General features: G+C 44.2%; 1 protein-coding gene across 2 annotated transcripts in view; it reads left to right on the top strand.

Annotated features, from left to right (window-relative positions):
* Positions 1-20,289, top strand: part of LOC129814847 (protein phosphatase 1 regulatory inhibitor subunit 16B-like) — a 134,568-nt gene extending 114,279 nt beyond the window's left edge. For both annotated transcript variants that reach the window (XM_055867936.1, XM_055867935.1), the window contains exons 6-11: positions 3,198-3,322; positions 10,891-11,016; positions 11,236-11,311; positions 11,560-11,689; positions 11,997-12,168; positions 12,415-20,289. In XM_055867936.1, the coding sequence (XP_055723911.1) occupies positions 3,198-3,322; positions 10,891-11,016; positions 11,236-11,311; positions 11,560-11,689; positions 11,997-12,168; positions 12,415-12,897 (1,112 nt within the window). In that variant the 3' untranslated portion in view covers positions 12,898-20,289. The remainder of the gene's footprint in view (positions 1-3,197; positions 3,323-10,890; positions 11,017-11,235; positions 11,312-11,559; positions 11,690-11,996; positions 12,169-12,414) is intronic.
* Positions 20,290-20,552: the final 263 nt, after the last annotated feature.

Here is a 20,552-nt window from a genome sequence, read left to right as displayed (position 1 = left end):
TGTTTGTATCCTCATAGGATCTACAGTGGCTTTAAAACTGATCTGGAACCAGAGGCCAAGAGTTCTGAAAACTCACTCACTGGGAGGAAAAGTGCTGTAGAATGAGTTCTGTTCCACTCAGAGACATAATTCAAACGGCTATAGAAACTAGAGAGTGTTTTCTATCCAATAATAACAATAATATGCATATTGTACGAGCAAGAATTGAGTACTAGGCAGTTTAATCTGTAGAGAAAATTATGCTAATGCGAAACAGCACCCCCTATAGTTGCAAGAAGTTAAGGGTCAGCGCGGTGGGGGTGATGTTGCCTACCCTCACCGCCTTGGGTCAGCCCATCAGGAAGTCCGGGATCTAGTTGCAGAGGGAGGTGTTCAGACCCAGAGTCCTAAGCTTGGTGACGAGCTTGGGGGGGACAATGGTGTTGAACGCTGAGCTTTAGTCAATGAACAGCATTCTCACATAGGTGTTCCTCTTATCTAGGTGGGTAAGGGCAATGTGGAGAGCAATTGAGATTGCGTCGTCTATGGATCTGTTGGGGCGGTATGCAAATTGGAGTAGGTCTAGAGTGGCTGGGATGATGGAGTTAATGTGTGCTATAACCAGCCTCTCAAAGCACTTCATGGTTACAGGAGTGAGTGCTACAGGGTGGTAATCATTGTGGCATGAAGCCTTAGAGTTCTTAGGAACAGGGATGATTGTGGTATTTTAAAACATGTGGGGATTACAGACTGGGACAAGAAGAGGTTGAAAATGACTGTGAATAAGCCTGCCAGCTGTTCGGGGCATGCTCTGCGAACGCACTCTGGAATACCAATGGGGCCCACAGCCTTGCAGGTGTTGACCTGATTAAAGACCCTCACGTCGGCTTTGGAGAGCGAAGTCACCCAGTCCTCTAGGTCAGTGATGGCCCTCACCCGGCTCGACGTTGTTGTCAAAGCGTGCATAAAATGCATCGAGTTTGTCTGGTAGAGAGGCATTGTTGGTGACTTTACTTTCATTAATCTGATGACTGTTATTTATTGAATCAACTAACTATGTTTAATTGTTACCTGATTTAAACAAATGATCCTGATCCTCACAGGACCATCATGACATTGGGCAGATCCCGGTTGGGTCTTCATTTGTAATTATAATGGACTGTAGCCCCTGCCACATGCGGCGGGCGTTGGAGCCTGTGTAATTTGATTCCGCCTTATTTCTATATTGTCCTTTTGCTCGTTTGATGACTCTGCGGAGGTCATAGCGGGCCTTGTACTTATTCCGGTCTTCGGCCGTAGCATCAGGGTTGTCTACGATAGCTCTGTGTGTGGGAGCCCTGCTCTTTAGTTTAGCGCCAACCTCTGTGTTAATCCAGGGCTTTTGATTGGGGAAGCAGCGAACCTTCACCATGGGTACAATGTCGCAGATTCATTTTCTAATGAAGAGGTGTGTACAACACCATACACACAGTGTATGCTATCTGCTCGGTACAGTTGAAACCGGGGTTCATCCGTGAAGAGGACACTTCTCCAGTGTGCCATTGGCCATCGAAGGTGAGCATTTGCCCACTGAAGTCAGTTACGACGCTGAACTGCAGTCGTGTCAATACCCTGGTGTGGACGACGAGCACGCAGATGAGCTTCCCTGAGACGGTTTCCGCAGAAATTCTTTGGTTGTGCAAACCCACAGTTTCATCAGCTGTCTGGGTGGCTGGTCTCAGACGATCCCGCAGGTAAAGAAGCCCGACATGGAGGTCCTAGGCTGATGTGGTTACACGTGGTCTGCGCTTGTGTGGCCAGTTTGACATACTGATAGATTCTCTAAAATGACATTGGAGGTGATTTATGGTAGAGAAATGAACATTAAATTCTCTGGCAAGGTGGACATTTCTGCGGTCAGCATGCCAATTGCACACTCCCTCAAAACTTGAGACATCTGTGGCATTGTGTTGTGTGTCAAAACTGCACATTTTACAGTGGCCTTTTGTCTCCAGCACAAGATGTACCTGTGTAATGATCATGCTGTTTAATCAGCTTCTTGATTTGCCACACCTGTCAGGTGGATGGTTTATCTTGGCAAAGGAGAAATGCTCACTAACAGGGATGTAAACAAATGTGTGCACAAAAAAATTGGAGAGAAATAAGCACTTTATGCGTATTTATTTCAGCTCATGAAACATGGGACCGACACTTTACTTGTTGCGTTCAAATCCAGGCTCTGGCTGGGCCACGCAAGGACATTCAGAGACTTATCTCGAAGCCACTCCTGCGTTGTCTTGGTTGTGTGCTTAGGGTTGTTGTCCTGTTGGAAGGTGAACCTTCGTCTCAGTCTGAGGGCCTGAGTGCTCTGGAGCAGGTTTTCATCAAGGATCTCTCTGTACATTGCTCCGTTCAGCTTTCCTTCGATCCCGACTAGTCTACCAGTCCCTGCCGCTGAAAAACATCCCCAATAGCATGATGGTCCCAACACCATGCTTCACCGTAGGGATGCTACCGGGCGGCAAACTCTAGGAAGAGTCTTGGTGGTTCTGAACTTCTTCCATTTAAGAATGGAGGGCACTGTGTTCTTGAGGATGTTTTGGTACCCTTCCCTAGATCTGTGCCTCGACACAATCCTGTCTCTGAGCTCTACGGACAATTCCTTGGACCTCATGGCTTGGTTTTTGCTCTGACATGCACTGTCAACTGTGGGACCTGTAACGTAACAAAATGTGGAAAAAATTCTAGGGGTCTGAATACTTTTCGAATGCACTGTGTATATAGACAGGTGTGTGCCTTTTCAATGTATGTCCTATCAATTGAATTTACCACAGGTGGACTCAAGTTGTAGAAACATCTCAAAGATGATCAATGGAAACAGGATGCACTTCAGCTCAATTGTGAGTCTCATAGCAAAGGGTCTGAATACTTATGTAAATGAGTTTTTTTTTTTAAATGTAAATGAGGCACACAAAAAAAACTGTTCTCGCTTTGTCATTATGGGGTATTGTGTGTAGATTGAGTAAAAATGTGTATTTAATCCATTTTAGAATGAGGCTGTAATGTAACAAAATGTCGATAAAGTCAAGTGGTCTGAATACTTTCCGAATGCACTCTACTGGCCTGGTTACACATCCAACATATATACTGTAATAGTTCCCATGCTGGAAGGGAGATATAAAAACACAGACATCTGTCTGTCTGACTTATATCACTTCTTATCTGTTTTTGATTGACAGGCATCACCCAGGAGATGATCAACGAGACCCGGGCGTCTGTAGAGAGGAGAATGATGGGAGATATCCAGGAGCTGCTGACTGAGGGAGAGGACGTCAACCGCCACGACTCACAAGGAGCTACTCTGGTGAGATGATATATACAACCAGACTTCTGGAAGTATTGGATCCCTTGATGAAGATGAGCAAAAAAGACTATAAAAGAAATAATACAAATACTGAGCTATACTGTATGCACCATTTTTTAAATTGTATTTACTTTTTTACAATTATATTATTTCATACAAGTACAATTGCTTAGAGATAGAGATTTTGTTTAACAAGTAATACAAATTCAAATAAAAGATAGGGGTCCAAATGACAGCACGCTCCCCCTGCGAGGATAACAATACTGAGCCTTTTTCTAAAATGTTTTATGAGATTGGAGAACACATTGAGAGGGATCTGGGGTTTAAGTCTGGCAACTCAGATGGCTATTGCAAAATGTTGATTTTTGCGGTCAATTAACCATTTCCTTGTGGATGTTGATGTCTGTTTGGGGTTATTGTCTTGCTGGAAGATTCATCTGCCCATAGCACCGCCTGGAATTTGCTTAATGGCATTGGCACTTGAATTAGAACCGGTGCTATGGTCATATGACACAAAAATAGAGGTCTTTGGTCACGCACACCAGATCGAGCCGGTCGGTCACATATAGCTCAGTATTTGTAGTTATTTTATACAGCCTTTTTTGGTCACACACAGGACCAGTCAAAAGTTTGGACACACCTACTCATTCAAGAGTTTTCTTTATTTTGACTATTTTCTATATTGTAGAATAATAGTGAAGACATCAAAACTATGAAATAACACATGGAATCATGTAATAACAAAAAAAGTGTTAAACAAATCAAAATATATTTTCTATTTGAGATTCTTCAAAGTAGCCACCCTTTGCCTTGATGACAGCTTTGCACACTCTTGGCATTCTCTCAACAAGCTTCATGAGGTAGTCACCTGGAATGCAATTCAATTAACAGGTGTGCCTTCTTAAAAGTTAATTTGTGGAATTTCTTTCCTTCTTAATGCGGTTGATCCAATCAGTTGTGTTGTGATAAGGTAAGGGTGGTATACAGAAGAGCCCTATTTGGTAAAAGACCAAGTCCATATTATGGCAAGAAAAACTCAAATCATCAAAGAGAAACGATAGTCCATCATTACTTTAAAACAAGAAGGTCAGTCATTCAGGAAAATTTCAAGTGCAGTATCAAAAACCATCAAGCGCTATGATGAAACTGGCTCTCATGAGGACCGCCACAGGAAAGGAAGACCCAGAGTTACCTCTGCTGCAGAGGATAGGTTCATTAGAGTTAAAGGCACCTCAGATTGCAGCCCAAATAAATGCTTCACAGAGTTCAAGTAACAGACACATCTCAACATCAACTGTTCAGGGGAGACTGCGTGAATCAGGCCTTCATGGTCGAATTGCATTTTTCTTTTTTAACACTACTAAAGGACACCAATAAGAAAAAGAGACTTGCTTGGGCCAAGAAACACGAGCAATGGACATTAGACAGGTGGAAATCTGTCCTTTGGTCTGATGAGTCCAAATTTGAGATTTTTGGCTCCAACCGCAGTGTCTTTGTGAGACGCAGAGTAGGTGAACGGATGATCTCCGTATGTGTGGTTCCCACCGTGAAGCATGGGGAGGAGGTGTGATGTGTGGGGGTGCTTTGCTGGTGATACTGTCAGTGAATGTTTTTGAATTCAAGTCACACTTCACCAGCATGGCTACCACAGCATTCTGCAGCGATAATCCATCCCATCTGGTTTACGCTTAGTGGGACTATCATTTGTTTTTCAACAGGACAATGACCCAACACACCTCCAGGCTGTGTAAGGGCTATTTAACCAAGAAGGAGAGTGATGGAGTGCTGCATCAGATGACCTGGCCTCCACAATTACCCGACCTCAACCGAATTGAGATGGTTTAGGATGAGTCAGACAGCAGAGTGAAGAAAAAGCAGCCAACAAGTGCTCAGCATATGTGGGAACTACTTCAAGACTGTTGGAAAAGCATTCCAGGTGAAGCTGGTTGAGAGAATGCCAAGAGTGTGCAAAGCTGTCATCAAGGCAAAGGGTGGCTATTTTGAGGAATCTGAGGAAGCACCCTGAGGAAAACACAGTGATGCCGAAACGCTTTTGCTGGGAGATTACACATGGAGTGTGCGACTCTCTTTATTTTGATAGTTTATATTTTGAAGAATCTAACAGGTGCAGTTAATACAGGTAATGAGTGGAGAACAGGAGGGCTTCTTAAAGAAAAACGAACAGGTCTGTGAGAGCCGGAATTCTTACTGGTTGGTAGGTGATCAAATACAAATTAATTACTTAATCATACAATGTGATTTTCTGGAATCTTGTTTTAGATTCCGTCTCTCACAGTTGAAGTGTACCTATGATAAAAATTACAGACCTCTACATGCTTTGTAAGTAGGAAAACCTGCAAAATCGGCAGTGTATCAAATACTTGTTCTCCCCACTGTACATTAACCATTCAATGGCCACATAACATGGACTAGTATTTATGCATCTAGTTTACTGGGAAAGGTCAACCTTTCAAATGCATACACACATGCGCACACACACAGAGAGAGGGAGACACACACACACACACACAGAGAGGGAGACACACACACACACACAGAGAGGGAGACACACACACACACACAGAGGGAGACACACACACACACACACAGAGGGAGACACACACACACACACAGAGAGGGAGACACACACACACACACAGAGAGGGAGACACACACACCGAGAGAGGGAGACACACACACAGAGAGAGGGAGACACACACACAGAGAGAGGGAGACACACACACAGAGAGAGGGAGACACACACACAGAGAGAGGGAGACACACACACAGAGAGAGGGAGACACACACACAGAGAGAGGGAGACACACACACAGAGAGGGAGACACACACACACACAGAGAGGGAGACACACACACACAGAGAGGGAGACACACACACACAGAGAGGGAGACACACACACACAGAGAGGGAGACAGACACACACAGAGAGGGAGACACACACACACAGAGAGGGAGACACACACACACAGAGAGGGAGACACACACACACAGAGAGGGAGACACACACACAGAGAGAGGGAGACACACACACAGAGAGAGGGTGACACACACACAGAGAGAGGGTGACACACACACAGAGAGAGGGAGACACACACACACACACACACACAGAGAGAGGGAGACACACACACACACACACACAGAGAGAGGGAGACACACACACACACAGAGAGAGAGGGAGACACACACACACACACACACAGAGAGGGAGACACACACACACACAGAGGGAGACACACACACACACAGAGGGAGACACACACACACACAGAGGGAGACACACACACACACAGAGGGAGACACACACACACACAGAGGGAGACACACACACACACAGAGGGAGACACACACACACACAGAGGGAGACACACACACACACAGAGGGAGACACACACACACACAGAGGGAGACACACACACACAGAGAGGGAGACACACACACACACAGAGAGGGAGACACACACACACACAGAGAGGGAGACACACACACACACACACAGAGGGAGACACACACACACACACACAGAGGGACACACACACACACACACACAGAGAGAGGGAGACACACACACCGAGAGAGGGAGACACACACACACAGAGAGAGAGGGAGACACACACAGAGAGAGGGAGACACACACACCGAGAGAGGGAGACACACACACCGAGAGAGGGAGACACACACACACAGAGAGGGAGACACACACACACAGAGAGGGAGACACACACACACAGAGAGGGAGACACACACACACAGAGAGGGAGACACACACACACACAGAGGGAGACACACACACACAGAGAGGGAGACACACACACACAGAGAGGGAGACACACACACACAGAGAGGGAGACACACACACACAGAGAGGGAGACACACACACACAGAGAGGGAGACACACACACACAGAGAGGGAGACACACACACACAGAGAGGGAGACACACACACACAGAGAGGGAGACACACACACACAGAGAGGGAGACACACACACACAGAGAGGGAGACACACACACACAGAGAGGGAGACACACACACACAGAGAGGGAGACACACACACACAGAGAGGGAGACACACACACACAGAGAGGGAGACACACACACACAGAGAGGGAGACACACACACAGAGAGAGGGAGACACACACACACACACACAGAGAGAGCGGGAGACACACACACACACACACACAGAGAGAGGGAGACACACACACACAGAGAGAGAGGGAGACACACACACACAGAGAGAGAGGGAGACACACACACACAGAGAGAGAGGGAGACACACACACACAGAGAGAGAGGGAGACACACACACACACACAGAGAGAGGGAGACACACACACACACACACACAGAGAGAGGGAGACACACACACACACACACACACACACACACAGAGAGGGAGACACACGCACACACACAGAGAGGGAGACACACGCACACACAGAGAGAGGGAGACACACGCACAGAGAAAGAGAGACGGAGAGAGAGAAAGATGTACAGGCAGGCAAGAAAGGCCAGGCGAGGACAAGGGATGATCCTTTTGGCTGACTATCAACCAGAGGTAATCTTTAAAGTAGCTGTCTCGTGAACATCTCACTTTTAAAAGTTAATATTCTTTTAACTCATACCCAAATGTTATTGACTCATACTATACTTGTATTTGTGGATAGAGCATAAATTGGAGAAAGAACACTTTAAAAAAATATATAAACATCTCAAACAGACCATTAAAAAAATTATTGCTATTTCTTCACGCTAGTTCATTTAGCAGACAATATTTGCTTCGGATTCTGTGGCAATTTTAAATTTTATAGTATGAAGATCACAATTGAACATATTTTTCCCAAACCATTTCAAAGGAAGTGTGCACATGCGGCTATTCTGTGTTGAGCGGTTAACAAAGAAACTAGTAATCCTATATGTTTCATTTAGAATTATTTATGCAACTTCAGTTGTGATACAAACGTCGGGCTATATGTTTTGATGTTTAATACATTCTAAGGCTGCGTGATGGGACTCTAATGATGATTTGAAAAAAGTCGCAAGCTGCACATACTTCATCACTCTCTCATTCACAATTCGACAAGCACTTGATAATATTCTCACCAGACCTCGAATTTCCCGGCGGCATCCCCCTTGTGTGGTCATAATGCACCCTAAAAGAATCCATACCTTTTGTGGCCGTTGTGCCCTTGGGCTGAATATAATAAGCTAATAGTAATTTAAATTTTCCAGCTGCCGTGCTTCGAAGCACCTCTCTTTTCATCATCCAAAGAGATTAGTAGGCCAACAGAAAAATCACTAGCCCATGTCAATCTACCATCCCCCATAGCACAAAAAATTACCTATTCTATTGGTCAACTTGTCCTTCTGTGCAATAAATAAATATTCCAAACATACGCTAGAACAGTTGGGGGATGCGATAGATCCAAATGAATACAACCACTCACATCAAAAAAAACATTTAAAAGCAATGAGGCTGATCATTTAGCTTAAAATGTTGATAAACTATGGAGGCAATTTCTTCACATTATCAGCACAGCAATGCGCACACGGCAGTAGGCTATACGCGCAAATGTTCCAAAATGTAATCGATGAGCTGGAAAACACTGTTCTCGAAAGTGACAGCAAATGCGATTATGCATGTGGTTAAAGCGCGATATAAGGCCTCCGGTCGGAAGGAGGCGGTTGATGCGCAGCCTATAAAACGTAGAACTGTCATTCTCGCCGGGTTTGGCGTAATGCTTTATTATAAAAGTGCATTTTTATGGAGAAAATGATCTCCCCCAAAGTAAAAAATCTCGCGCAGTTTATGTATGCCAGTTAAGCTCCACACCGGTTAGAAAGCAGATGAATGTGCTTAATATTAAGAAGTTATTTGGCCACTTTAGTTGTGATACAAACCTTATCAAAACATATAGGCCTATGGGCTAGGATACATGAGGTGTGCGACTATGATTTGAAAAGTCGCAACAACAAAAAAAGACGCGCTGTTTCATGCCTTAATGCACAAGCTGGGCATCATTCACAAGTGATAGGTTAATATTGTCACCAATCAGAGTATTCTTCATTTCATGTTGTCTTTACATATACTAAATAATACAGTGCATTAGGGAAAGTATTCAGACCCCTTGAGTTTTTCTACATTTTGTTACGTTATGAATGTACATTTTGTTACATTCTAAAATGGATTCAATGTTTTTTTTCCTCGTCAATGGACACCATACCCCATAATGACAAAAGTTAAAACAGTTTTTCATTTTATTTTAGCAAATGTATGAAAAATAACAAAAATAAATTATTTACGTACGTGTTCAGACCCTTTACTATGAGACTCGAAATTGAGCTCAGGTGCATCCTGTTTCAATTGATCATCCTTGAGATGTTTCACACACACCTGTCTATATAATGTCAGAGCAAGAACCAAGCCATGAGGTCAAAGGAATTGTTCGTAGACAGGATTGTGTCGAGGCACTGTGGGACCTCAAATCAGGTCCAATCAATTGACTTTACCACAGGTGGACTCCAATCAAGTTGTAGAAACATCTATCATCAAGGATGATGGTAGAAACATTGATCATCAAGGATGATCAATGGAAACAGGATGCACCTGAGCTCAATTTCGAGTCTCATAGCAAAGGGTCTGAATAATTATGTAAATGAGGTATTTCTGTTTTTTTTATTTTTTTTTATACATTTGCAAACATTTCAAAAAACCTGTTTTCGCTTTGTCATTATAGGCTATTGTGTGTAGATTTAAGGGGGAAAATATTTTATCCATTTTAGAATAAGGCTGTAACGTAACAAAATGTGGAAAAAGTCAAGGGGTCTGAATACTTTTAGAATGCACTGTAAATAACGATGGATGAAGCTTTTACCATAGTTCATTTTCATGCCAGCCAGATAAGCTATACTCCTGTTGTAAAGCGAAGCAATGTGCTTAATATTCGGAAATGTCATGAATAAATATCGTAGGCCTAGCCTATAGAAAACAATTTTTATTAGAGGCCATCAAAACTCAGTTTTCTCATGCAATTGCATAGCCAGTAGAAATGTTATGCAACATCAGCTCATGGGCTCTCATTAAGTGTTTTGATTTAGATTTTAGATCACATTTGCATTGATGTCAGAGTGATTAGAGGGACAATAGAGGGCTGAGTACCAGGCAGTTAGCAAGTTTGGTAGGTTACTAATGACCATCAGCAGCATCAGAGCTTGGAGAAGCCTAATCACCATAACAAAATGGCCATGTGGAATTTGACTGCCGTCATGACTCGTGACTGCTGGTGTGGCGGTAATACGGCCACCGTAACCGCCCTATCAGAGTTCGCTTCCAACTTCGGTCCCAGTCTATCTATGGTTAATATATTTCTGAGAAAGGACAGAAAGAGCGACACAAAAGGATCCCAAGAGGGCATTAGACACTGTATATCAAAACAGTCGGCAGGCGATCTTTTCAAATAACAAATATTTGCTGAAGTAGCGAACACTCGAAACGGACGACATTCCATCTGTCTCCTCTCCTTGTATGACCCCCCCCATGCAGCTCCACATTGCAGCAGCCAACGGCTACGTCCAGGGTGCAGAGCTGCTGCTGGAGGGAGGGGCCAGGATGGACCTGAGAGACACTGACGGATGGCAGCCGCTCCACGCTGCAGCCTGCTGGGGCCAGGTGAGGTAACACACACACACAGGGGAGCAGAGCACGGACACACGCGGAGTGCACAGAAACGTACACGGGCACACGTACACACGGGCTCAGGCACACGAGGGCAAACGCGGACGCACAGATGCATACGAATGAACCGCAAACGCACACACACACACGCGCTCTCTGAACATGATTGCGCATAGCCATGTAAATACTCATAGATACTCGCCATTGTTCCAGATGCACGTAGCAGAGCTGTTGGTTTCTCACGGTGCCAGCCTCAATGCCAAGACCTACCTAGAGGAGACACCCATTGGTAAGTCGGCCCTGTAGAGATGAAAACTTTAGAGAGAGCCTTATGACCCCCTGTTGTTCTATCTCTGTGGTCTGGCCCCGACCTGCTGTTTATCATGAGAACGGTGATGCTATACTGTATAAGTGATCACTGTACTAGGGTCTAAAACCCAATAGAAACCCACACGGCCACCCCAGAGCAGTAGTTGTGGATGGTTGTGTTTCGGTTTCCGTGTGAGCTCTAACTGCTGACCTTTCTGTGACCTGCAGACCTGTGTGAGGACGAGGAGTTCCGGGCCATCCTGTTGGACCTGAAACACAAACACGATATCATCATGAAGTCTCAGCTCAAACACAAGACCTCCCTGTGTCGGAGGACATCCAGCGCAGGCAGCCGTGGGTACGTACTGACCTCTGCTGGACGGAGAGGAAACTGCACACTAGTTGTTGTTTTTTTCACTATTTTCTTCTGCAGTAGTGCTGTTCAATGGCGAGCCTCCACACAAGGGATGGGCTGTTTTTGTTACAGCTTACCACTAACCCATAATTTAACTAATAGCTGCATTTTCTTATTAGCCGAATCAGGTGTGTTAGTGCTGGGAATACCAGTTACTAGCGTGGGATAAAACTAAAATGTGCCAGGACTAGGATAAAGAAACCATGACCACTGAATTAATTCCTGGACCCCTCTCCTCCTCTCTGTATAGGAAAGTGGTGCGGCGGGCCAGCCTGTCTGACAGACACAACCTTCGTGTGAAGGAATACGAGACAGAGGCCATCGTGTGGAGAGGTGGGAGGGAAGGAGGGAGGGAGGAGCAGGAGAAAGAGAAGGAGACAGACCAGGAGAGCAGCCATCTGATCAATACGACTGTTACTATGGTTAGTACGGACGAATGTTTCTCCTATCTTACATCTTATCACAAACGCAAATCATATTTGTGTGTGTCAACAACACCACGTAGCTTATCCTTTAACAAAGTAATGACCAGCCTCTAGTCTAGTTAGTCAACTAGCCATCTATTTCGTTTGTGGAGACAATCATAGTAAAGGTTTGTTACAGTAATTGATAGCAGTAGTTGGTAACAGTATTGAGTAACAGTAATCTTAATGTCCTCTGTCTCCCAGGTGATTCCGGTGAAGCCAGTAGCGGAGAGGCCCAAGCTCCAGAAAATCCTTAAAGACCCTAGTGGCGTCATCAAACAAAACGGCATCATCTCCACGACGACGTCTACGCCCGCTCCCAGTCAGTCGCCGGCCACCAATGGTGAGGCTCCGTCCCCTGACACGAAGAGTATGACGTCCATTCAGCTGCCCGAGGACTCTTCCTCCTTGCCCAGGGAGCGTGCTCAGACACTATCAGAACTGAAAAAGCAGAGGTCGGCCGCCAAGCTGCTCAACCACCCTCTCCTCAACGGTCACCTTGGAAACGGCTCCACAGAAACCGCCGAGCCCCAGAGCCCTGTGGACTCCCGCATGCCGCTGGTCTCCTCCAATGGCAGCGCAGTTTACTACACCCCGGCCAGCGGGGACCCACCCATCCTCAAACTGAAACAGCCAATAGATGATGAGGAACTAAAGGGTTCCTACAGCTGCTGCTGTGTCTCCTAGGGAGGGGTGGAGGTCACCCCAAGACACTGATTTAAGGTCAGGTTTACTATCTTCTCCTCCAGTGCATTAAGGTTAGGGTTCGAGGAGGGTAAACTGATCGTAGATCTGTGTCAAAGGGTAACTTCTTCCCGGATAGAGTGTACCAGAGCAGGATGGTCATGTGACTGAAGCAGGAAGAGATTGCACAGCGGGACACCAAAAGGCGGAGCCAAGGTTCAAGAATGCAATAGGAGTGGAGCTGGTTCAGCCAGGTGATTGGTTACCTGCCCCTACTCCCTAGTTTTCCTACCCACTGCTGTTTCAACTCCTGGCCACACCAGTATGGAGGATAGGATACCCTTAGAGAAATCGAGTAAAAGATGAATTGGGGAAGAGCCAAACGGTAATAGCTCAACACTGTTGATCTCCCTATGGAGTGGGTGGCTGAGATGGTCCATAGACCATAAGAGTATGGAGGATTCCCCTACCCCCCCCGGAGAACGGGCATGCCACTGTGATAGATTGTGGTTGATGTAGAGGGTAAGGAAGTGGAACGAGATGGCCCTTAACCCCTATGAGGAGAGAACTCTGGTGCCCTATAAAGGGATGGATGGCTAGGCAGCGTGCTCTCCCCATGTTAAGCGTATGTGGTGTCTAACAACTTTTGACTGAATCACTGTTTTCAAACCACATTCTTCCTTTATCCACTGTTTCTGAAAGTGTTTGAGGAAAAAATACTCCCAACATATCAGAACACTCTCCCTGTGTTATTACTGAAACAAAGAGGGATACTCTTTCTTAAGACGTATTCTTGTTCAAATGCTGACTAATTTCAGAAAAGGGAAGGAATGGTTTATACCAGGGTGGCAGGTAGCCTAGCGGTTAGCGTGTTGGACCAGTAACTGAAAGGCTGCTGGTTCGAATCCCCGAGCCGACAAGGTGAAAAAAAATCTGCCGGTGTGCCATTGAGCAAGGCACTTAACCCTAATTGCTCCTGTAAGTTGCTCTGGATAAAAGCGTCTTCTAAATGACTAAAATGTAAATAACCAAACAGTATTACAGTCAACGATCTATCTGCTCCTGTGAAGGAGGAGGATTGGAGCACTGCACTATAGACATTTGAAACAATGCAGCATTAAACTCATCGTCCGTCCAGATCTGAACTTGCATCGATAAAGGTGGTGAAAAGGTGTTTGATATGCCCATGTCTTTTTGTGTATTTGTAGGTAATTTAAGCAAAAATAAATGTTTGAAAATACAGTGCATTAGGAAAGTATTCAGACCCTTTGACTTTTTCAACATTTTGTTACGTTACAGACTTATTATAAAATCTATTAAATAAATAAAAAATCCTTATCAATCTACACACAATACCCCATAATGACAAAGTGAAAACAGTTTTTTTTAAATGTTTCCATTGATCATCCTTGAGATGTTTCTACAACTTGATTGGAGTCCACCTGTGGTAAATTCAAGTGGACATGATTTGGAAAGGCACACACCTGTCTATAAGGTCCCACAGTTCACGTCAGAGCAAAAACCAAACCATGAGGTCAAAGGAATTGTCCGTAGAGCTCCGAGACAGGATTGTGTTGAGGCACAGATCTGGACAAGGGTAGCAAAAAATGTCTGCAGCATTGAAAGACCCCAAGAACACAGTGGCCTCCATCAATCTTAAATGGAAGCAGTTTGGAACCACCAAGACTCTTCCTAGAGCTGTCCACTCAGCCAAACTGAGCAATCTGGGGAGAAGGGCCTTGGTCAGAAAGGTGACCAAGAACCCAATGGTCACTCTGACAGAGCTCCAGAGTTCTTCTCTGGAGATGGTTGTCCTTCGGGAAGGTTATCCCATCTCTGCAGCACTCAACCAATCAGGCCTTTTTGGCCACACGGAAGCCACTTCTCAGTAAAAGGCACATGACAGCCCACTTGGAGTTTGCCAAAAGAGATTGAACTCTTTGGCCGGAATACCAATCGTTATGTCTGGAGGAAACCTGGATGTTTTTCAGCGACAGGGACACTAGTCAGGATCGAGGGAAAGATGAACGGAGCAAAGTACAACGAGATCCTTAATGAAAACCTGCACCAGAGCGGACCTCAAACTGGGACAAAGGTTCACCTTCTAACAGGACAACGATCCTGCGCACACAGCCAAGACAACGCTGGAGTGGCTTCGGGACAAGTCTCGAATGTGGCCCAGACAGAGCCCGGACGTGAATCCGATCGTACATCTCTGGACAGACCTGAAAATAGCTGTGTAGTGACGCTCCCCATCCAGCCTGACCGAGCTTGAGAGGTTCTGCAGAGAAGAATGTGAGAAATTCCCCAAATACAGCTGTGCCAAGCTTGTAGCGTCATACCCAAGAAGACTCGAGGCTGTAATCGCTGCCGAAGGTGCTTCAACAAAGTACTGGGTGAAGGGTCTGAATAGTTATGTAAATGTGATATTTCTGTTTTTTATTTTTATAAATTAGCAAAAAAATAAAAATCTTATTTTATTTTTTTGCTTTGTCATTATGAGGTATTGTGTGTAGATTGATGAAGGAAAAACACTATTTAATTTGTTTTAGAATAAGGCTGTAAGGTAACAGAATGTGGAGAAGGTAAAGGGGCCTGAATATTTTCCGAATGCACTGTATGTACCGTTTCCAGCTTTTTATTTATGAAGAATCATTTTATGTATAAAGGATATGGTTTGCAAATTCCTACAGTGTATTTATTTTCTTTATGTATATGGAGAGTGAATGCAATAGGATGAGCTATTAGTACAGTATATCTTCCTTTCCTGTGAAGCACTGATCCTAGATCTGTTTGTGATGTCTTGCCAGCTTCATTGCTGCCATTGACATGGAGTAGGCAAAACAGTACAAACAGATCTGGAACCAGGCTAGAAGCACTGCACCTTCTAGAATGAAAATGTTCCTTTGGAGTTGACAAGGTTATTGTCCAGTCATCTGTAGCTTGTGTATAGCCTGTTTCCAGATCTATCTGTGTGCTGTATTGGCAACTCAATCAAATACGAAGGGCACAAACAGGTCTGAGTCTAGGCATATTCCACCAGGCTCAGTAAAAGTGGTTGAAAACTAAGAGACTTGGCAAGGCAAAGTATAACACTTGCTTATTACCATCACATGCATATTAACTCAGAAAATGTATGGTATCTGACATGATGTAGCCCACTGTGTATTATTTTGTAGAATGTGTGTCTGTAGTCCAAGTTCCAACACTGGAAGCACCTACCTACTACACAATGAAAAGTTGGGTTGTAGGAAGTAGTTAAAGAGGCTGGTTCATCTGTGTTATTGTCTTTTAACCTGTGGATACATAAAGTATAAAGTAGTAGTAGACAATTGTCTGCTACCCTCAGATTTGTAGTAGTACTGTAGTGATACTACAGTGTAGTAGCAGTAGTAGTACCAGCTACCCTCAGCTCTGCCCCCCCCCCCCCCCCCCCCCCCTCCGATTGTGCCCCTATGGGTGCCAAGTAGTCTTCCAAAGGAGAGGGGGACATGGACTGGGGACGGGGACCAGGGAAGGCGGCCCACCTGTGTCAGTGTTGTCCTCTTATCTCCTGTACCTAGCGCCATCCCAACTGCCCTGTCTTGCCCGTGTATAGTGTCAAAAATGGTCAACTTTTCTCAGAATTGCATAGTAAGTTGTCAATGTTGTTATTGTTGTGACATTACTCCAGCCATTCATATAGAGACAAAGATAACACAAGTTAGTACCACTTTACACTAAGTTGCTCTTATAACTATGTAGTTACAGGTATAGAGCCACACAGTGGGGATGTCATAATACCCATAAAAACTAGCGGTCAAACGGGGAAATGGTTCCAATCATTTTTCCACCATTCATTTTTCCCATAGGGAATTTGAGAAACATTTAAAATAAGGGCTGTGTTTCATGTAGGCTTACTATTTTGAGAACTATCTCGAACAAGGAGAATTTTGTCAATATATTAGGCTCTATTTACTTTCAGATTCTAAAATGCTAATTGGTGTCAAAGTAGACATAATGCAAAACTACAAATCCCTGTACGTTATCTCTAGCTGACATCTTGTTTAATATTTTTTATTTATTGAAACTTTATTTAACTAGGCAAGTCAGTTAAGAACAAATTATTATTTACAATGATGGACTAGGAACAGTGCCTTGTTCAGGGGCAGAATGACAGATTTTTACCTTGTCAGCTCAGGCATTCGATCTTAGCAACCTTTTGGTTACTGGCCCAACGCTCTAACCACTAGGCTACCTGCCGCCCCTGCCGCTACCTTTGCTAACAGGTGTTGTGTCATTTTAAAACTTCCAGTTTAAATAAATGTAGCCACTTCATTCATTACTAAATTGAGCTAACATTAGATAGTTAATCCAGAGATTCTTACCTTTGTCTTGATTCAGCAATGTCGTTCAGATCATCATGGCATTTGTTGTTCTTTATGATAGCCACATTAGCAGCTAATTAAAATTTTATTTTGGAGGGGTAAATACAGGCAAATTATATTGATAAATTCACCTCGTCCTAGAGAGATTTACACTTATCAAAACGTCACGCTAAGGTAAGCCTACACAAAACACAGCCCTTATTTTACATTTTTCTAAAGTCCCCTATGGGAAAAATGAATGGTGGGGAAATTATTGGAACCAATTCCTTGTTTTGACTGTTAGGTTTTATGGGTATTATGACGCCTACTGTGGTACTCTATAAGGCAACTTAAGTGTTCAGGGCTCTAAAGTGCCATCAATTTGGTCGCATATGCAACAAAATATCTTGCAGTTTTAATTTGGGAGCACCAGTGCGAGAGAAAATATATATTTCATATTTTTTAATAATAATTGTTGTAATGATAAGGCTTCGCTGTACCTGTTGTTTCCCGAGCGCAGATACATTAGTGTCATGCACCATTATTACAGCTAAAACGACTTGTTTCTAGACCCATATTACCGGCGCAACGTTTTTTCTTCCTGTCGAAGTTTAGGCGCATTTTACATTCATAAGTGTAAAATCATGTCCCACGCCATTAACCATTTTTTTCATGTTTATTACCTCATTAGCGAGCTAACAACCTGGTAACTTTACCAGTATATCCAAACATTTGGTGGCACAGAAAGGAAAAGCGATAGCTCCTTTCATGATCATAGCAATGAATGAATGACAGATCTCTTGCATGTTGTCATCACGAACTTGACGCTCTTAAAGAGACGGTGTATCATTTTCAATGTAATGCATCTCAATAGGAAAATAGTGCTTTTACATAATCAAAAACCTAATATTCCACAAATGACTTTGTATCAACATTTCACCTTTTTATAATTAACAAATGTATTTACAAGGCTTCAGAAGTAGAACTAAGCAGGTAGCCTAGTGGTTAGAGCGTTGGACAAGTAACCGAAAGGTTGCAAGATCAAATCCCTGAGCTGACAAGGTAAAAATCTTTTGTTCTTCCCCTGAAAAGGCAGTTAACCCACTGTTCCTAGGCCATCATTGAAAATAACAGTTTGTTCTTAACTGACTTGCCTAGTTAAATAAAGGTAAAATAAAAAAAATATATATATTATTCATATAGGCTATGCAAAATCTCAATTGGTGCTCCTACAATTTGTTGGGCTCCTAACTTTTTAAAGTTGGGAGCACCAGTGCTATCAATGAAAAATGTTAATTTAGAGCCCTGGTTGTGTTACCAAAAATATGAACTAAACTCAGCAAAAAAATAAACGTCTCTCACTGTCAACTGCGTTTATTTTCAGCAAACTTAACATGTGTAAATATTTGTATGAACCTAACAAGATTCAACAACTGAGACATAAACTGAACAAAGGGGGGGTCAAAATCAAAAGTAACAGTCAGTATCTGGTGTGGCCACCAGCTGCATTAAGTACTGCAGTGCATCTCCTCCTCATGGACTGCATCAGATTTGCCAGTTCTTGCTGTGAGATGTTACCCCACTCTTCCATCAAGGCACCTGCAAGCTCCCGGACATTTCTGGGGGGAATGGCCCTAGCCCTCACCCTCCGATCCAACAGGTCACAGACGTGCTCAATGGAATTGAGATCCGGGCTCTTCGCTGGCCATGGCAGAACACTGACATTCCTGTCTTGCAGGAAATCAGACACAGAACGAACAGTATGGCTGGTGGCATTGTCATGCTAGAGGGTCATGTCAGGATGAGCCTGCAGGAAGGGTACCACATGAGGGAGGAGGATGTCTTCCCTGTAATGCACAGCATTGAGATTGCCTGCAATGACACCAAGCTCAGTCCGATGTTGCTGTGACTCACCGCCCCCAGACCATGACGGACCCTCCACCTCCAAATCGATCCCGCTCCAGAGTACAGGCCTCGGTGTAACGCTCATTCCTTCGACGATAAACGCAAATCCAACCATCACCCCTGGTGGGACAAAACTGCGACTTGTCAGTGAAGAGCACTTTTTGCCAGTCCTGTCTGGTCCAGCGACGGTGGGTTTGTGCCCATAGGTGACGTTGTTGCCTTACAACAGGACTACAAGCCCTCAGTCAAGCCTCTCAGCCTATTGCGGACAGTCTAAGCACTGACGGAGGGATTGTGCATTCCTGTGTAACTCGGGCAGTTGTTGTTGCCATCCTGTACCTGTCCCGAAGGTGTGATGTTCGGATGTACCGATCCTGTGCAGTTCTACACGTGGTCAGCCACTGCGAGGACGATCGGCGTCTCACAGTACGGACATTGCAATTTATTGCCCTGGCCACATCTGCAGTCCTCATTCCTCCTTGCAGCATGCCTAAGGCACTTTCATGCAGATGAGCAGGGACCCTGGGCATCTTTCTTTTGGTGTTTTTCAGAGTCAGTAGAAAGGCCTCTTTAGTGTCCTACGTTTTCATAACTGTGACCTTAGTTGCCTACCGTCTGTAAGCTGTTAGTGTCTTAACGACCGTTCCACAGGTCCATGTTCATTAATTGTTTAAGCATGGGAAACGGAGTTTAAACCCTTTACAATGAAGATCTGTGAAGTTATTTGGATTTTTACGAATTATGTTTGAAAGACAGGGTCCTGAAAAAGGGACGTTTCTTTTTTTGCTGAGTTTATGTCAGCATGCCAGGCAGAAGGTTGTTTTCATCGTGTCCATTGTATTTACGTGTAAGTAGGAATTCCCAGGGGTCCAAATGTTTAATATCTGTATTATCTGACCACTAATATGACCCAAATTTACAGTGACAGTTCCGTCTTTCGACTGTTTTTTTCCTATTGTTGTGGCCAGTGCTTGTGTATCAAACAGTCTGTCAGATGTGCAAAATGAAAATGGTTGATCAGTGTTTATTTTATAAAGACGTGTTGTTAATAAGAAGAAGAAACGATTAAAACTACTGATTTTGTAATTACTGGAAAATACTGATGGTTGTATTAACATTTTGAATAAATGGTGTACTTTGCGCATTTCATTGTCTTCAATGTATATGAGAAGCCATTCCTGTTGCACAGAACTTGTAGCTGTCCTCTACTCTCCTCTATGGTAGCCTTGTGTGGCTGTGCAGAGAGGGAGACGGGCAATGTGATAACAGCCCTCTGCCCTCCGTTAAGCAGCTGTCAGGCGCTTGGTGTTAGCGGAGGCTCTCCGCTCCTCTCAGAAGAAATACTCATTCACTGGCTGTACTGTGGGGTTACTGGAGACACAGTCCTACAGGCTGCATGCTAGCATC

Source organism: Salvelinus fontinalis, chromosome 18 (assembly GCF_029448725.1).
Source record: "Salvelinus fontinalis isolate EN_2023a chromosome 18, ASM2944872v1, whole genome shotgun sequence".
In the NCBI taxonomy this organism is placed as follows: domain Eukaryota; kingdom Metazoa; phylum Chordata; class Actinopteri; order Salmoniformes; family Salmonidae; genus Salvelinus; species Salvelinus fontinalis.
This window is presented reverse-complemented; position numbering and strand designations above follow the sequence as displayed.